Raw genomic sequence first — 3818 nt, 5'->3', positions numbered from 1 at the left:
AACGGGGAATTTATGGGTCTTCCACACGAGGATCCATAGCAGCATATTCTGAACTTCTTAGAGATTAGTGATACTTATATCACTAATGGGGTTACTCCAGATTATGTGAGGCTCACACTTTTTCCATTCTCTCTGTTGGGCGAGGCTAAGCAATGGTTAAAGGCAAAACCAGCTAATTCAATTATAACATGGAATGATTTGGCGAGAAAATTTCTGGCAAGGTTCTTCCCTTATGGTAAAACTGCAAAAATTAGAAGTGAGATAGTTGCCTTCAAACAGAAAGCGGGAGAACCTTTATACTCAGCTTGGGAAAGGTTCAAGGGGATACTCAGAGTCTGTCCTCATTACAATCAGACGAATGAAGTGTTAGCTCACACTTTTATAGAAGGGAAACCCTCGCCTTCGGCTCCATACTGAAAAGGCCGGCCATGAAGGGACATCACGACTATCCTTTCTGGGAATACAACCACTCTATTCTCGACTTCTAATAAACGTGATTGACCCAATTCTGGATCATCTTCTGGAATCGTATAACTGTCAAAAGTGAGTGACTGTTCATCGGAACTGTTATAGTCCGAATACTCATAAGGTAGGGTCGACGCCCGCCTCCCCCCAAACTGTACTTGCAAGTTTCCCCGCAAAAAGCTCTCCATATGGCTACATTCTGAATCAAAGATCATGGTAGATGCTGCAGCTGGGGGTCAAGTGTTGGAGAAAAGCTTTGACGAGATATATGCATTATTGAACAAATTCTCCAAGAGCAATTCGGATTGGCAAGGAGAGATGGGCAGATACACAGTGCAAAAGTCTACAGGGGTTCTTGAGTTAGTTATTGTCTCAGCATTATCAGCACAGATTTCTACACTGACCAATCAAGTCAACCAGATGAACTTGAGTATCAACAAGCTACATGTACAATAGGTTCAAGCTTTTTGTGAAATATGTGGAGAGGGGCACACGAACGACATATGCCCCGCAAACCCAAAGTCTGTCTACTTTGTGGGTAATTCAAACAGGGGCCAAACAAACCAATATGGGAACACTTATAATCTCAAATGGAGGAACCACCCAAACTTCTCTTGGGGTGGAAACTAGGGCAATCAGGATCAATACAGGCCTCAAGCACCTCAACAGCAATATAGACCACCTCAGGTTGAACAATAAGCGAGTCCTTCAAGTCACCTTGAAGACATGTTGAAAAAAGTGATTACTGAACAGCAAGCCCTCTCTCAGAAAGTGATGGTTGAACAGCAAGCCCTCGCCACAACAGTGAGAAATTTTGAGCGTCAAATGGGACAGCTTGCCAGTGCTCAAAACGCAAGACCAACTGGAGCTCTTCCAAGTGACACTGAAGCAAATCCTAGGGCGGCCCTTCATGCTGTGTCGTTGAGGAATGGAGACAACCATAGGAAGTTCAGTCTAAAAAGAGGAAACATGTGACTTTTCATGAGAGGCCAACCACTATAGAATCAACATCAGAGAAAGCTAAGGAGCCAGATAAGCCAGCTGGAGAGGCGGTGGCTGAGAAACCCCCACAATTGGTTGCAAGGCCACCACCTCCATTCCCTCAAAGATTGCAGAAATTAAGATATAATGCTGCATATAAAAAGTTTCTTGATATCTTGAAGCAGGCGCAAATTAATATTCCATTGGTTGACATCTTACAAGAAGTACCCAAATATGCAAAGTACATCAAGGACATTGTGGCAAATAAAAGAAGGCTAACCGAGTTCGAGACTGTGGCACTCACTGAGGAGTGCAGTTCCAGAATTCAAGGCAAGTTACCTCAGAAATTGAAGGATCCAGGTAGTTTCACTATCCAAATCTCGATTGGTAAATATGCCGTTGGGCGAGCTTTATGTGATCTTGGAGCAAGCATCAATTTGATGCCGCTATCTGTGTTCAGACAGTTGGGGTTGGGTGAGCCACGCCCAACAACAGTTATCTTACAGTTAGCTGATCGCTCCCTTGCTCATCTTGAGGGAGTTATTGAAGATGTGTTAGTTCAAGTGGGTTCTTTCATATTCCCTGCTGATTTCGTTATCCTGGATTACAAGCCTGATCAGGAAGTTCCATTTATTTTGGGGCATCCATTCTTAGCCACGGGCCGAGCTATTATTGATGTCTGCGAAGGAAGGATGACAATGAGAGTGGGTGATCGAGTGGAGGTCTTCAATGTTTATAGAGCACTCAAGTGACCAGCCCACTATGAAGAGTTATTCATGATCTCTGTGGTGGAGAGTGATGCCACATCGTTAGTACCCTATATGAGCCCTGTAGATCCTGTTGAACAAGTATTGATTGGGGATGTAGAAAATAGTGAAGATGAAATGATAGAAGAAATTAAGCAAGTACTAGATATGTCCTGCAGTTATGTACAGGGGTTTAGAAAATTTGAAGAGTTAGACAGGCCTGTTACTTTGACCTTTCCCAGGCCATCTATTGAAGAAGCTTCGAAGCTAGAACTCAAGCCCCTTCCAGCGCATCTGCGCTATGCTTATTTGGGGAACTCTGAGACATTGCCCATGATTATTTCATCCAGTTTGACCAGCACTCAAGAAGAAAAATTGCTCAGAGTCCTCCGCGAGCATAAAAAGGCCATTGGGTGGACTATAGTTGACATCAAGGGTATTAGTCCATCGTTCTGCATGCATAAAATCTTTTTAGAGGACTGACACTGCCCCAGTGTGGAGCAGCAAAGGAGATTAAATCCCATTATGAAAGAGGTGGTGAAAAAGGAAGTAATCAAGTTGCTCGATGCAGGTATCATTCCTATTTCTGATAGCAACTGGGTAAGCCCGGTTCAATGTGTGCCCAAAAAGGAAGGAATGACTGTAGTTGAGAACGAGAAAAATGAATTGATCCCCACTCGCACTGTTATGGGATGGAGAGTCTGCATTGATTATATAAGGCTCAACAAGGTAACTCACAAGGATCACTTCCCACTTCCATTCATCGACCAAATGCTGGACAGGTTAGCCGGGCATGAATATTACTACTTCCTTGATGGTTATTCAGGATACAATCAGATTGGCATATGCCCAGAGGATCATGAAAAGACTATTTTTACTTGTCCTTATGGCACTTTCGCCTTCAAGCAAATGCCGTTTGGTCTTTGTAATGCACCAGCCACTTTCTAGAGGTGTATGATGGCTATTTTCACCGACATGGTGGAAAAATTCGTGGAAGTGTTTATGGATGATTTTTTAGTTTTTGGGTCTTCTTATGATGATTGCTTGAGGAATTTAAACAAGGTGCTAGCCCGTTGTGAAGAAACAAATCTGGTACTGAATTGGGAAAAAGTGTCATTTTATGGTACAAGAAGGCATCGTGTTGGGTCACAGAGTATCTAGGAGTGGCATTGAAGTTGATAAAGCGAAGGTGGAGGCAGTTGAAAAATTACCTCCACCTATTTCAGTGAAGGGCGTTCGGAGTTTCTTGGGACACGCGGGTTTCTATCGACGCTTTATTAAAGATTTTTCAAAAATTGCTACTCATTTGTGCATGCTGCTTGAAAAAGATGTAACTTTCAACTTTGATGATGCTTGCCTCAAGGAATTTGAAGAACTTAAAAAGAAGTTGGTGACTGCTCCCATTATTGTGGCACCTGATTGGTCCTTACCATTTGAACTTATGTGTGATGCGAGTGACCTTGCTATTGGGCAGTTCTAGGCTAGAAGAAGAACAAGGTATTTTGTTCCATCTACTATGCGAGTAAGACTCTTGATGATGTACAGCTGAATTACACCACCACTGAGAAGGAGTTGTTAGCTGTAGTGTAGGCCTTTGAGAAATTTCGGGCATACTTGGTGGGAACG

The 3818-nt window shown here is 43.1% G+C and overlaps 1 protein-coding gene and 1 non-coding gene across 2 annotated transcripts; one reads left to right on the top strand and one right to left on the bottom strand.

The window, feature by feature from the left end:
• Positions 1 to 246: 246 nt before the first annotated feature.
• On the bottom strand, positions 247 to 351 carry LOC138886570 (small nucleolar RNA R71). Its single transcript, XR_011405620.1, has one exon. It is a non-coding gene; the product is annotated as a small nucleolar RNA R71 (small nucleolar RNA).
• An 840-nt stretch (positions 352 to 1191) lies between these two features.
• On the top strand, positions 1192 to 2198 carry LOC104210108 (uncharacterized). The gene is made up of 2 exons (XM_070167280.1): positions 1192 to 1417; positions 1468 to 2198. The coding sequence occupies exons 1-2, from the start codon at positions 1192 to 1194 to the stop codon at positions 2196 to 2198; spliced, it is 957 nt and encodes a 318-aa protein (XP_070023381.1).
• The last annotated feature ends 1620 nt before the right edge of the window (positions 2199 to 3818 follow it).

The sequence above is a fragment of the Nicotiana sylvestris genome, chromosome 2 (genome assembly GCF_000393655.2).
Source record: "Nicotiana sylvestris chromosome 2, ASM39365v2, whole genome shotgun sequence".
In the NCBI taxonomy this organism is placed as follows: domain Eukaryota; kingdom Viridiplantae; phylum Streptophyta; class Magnoliopsida; order Solanales; family Solanaceae; genus Nicotiana; species Nicotiana sylvestris.
This window is presented reverse-complemented; position numbering and strand designations above follow the sequence as displayed.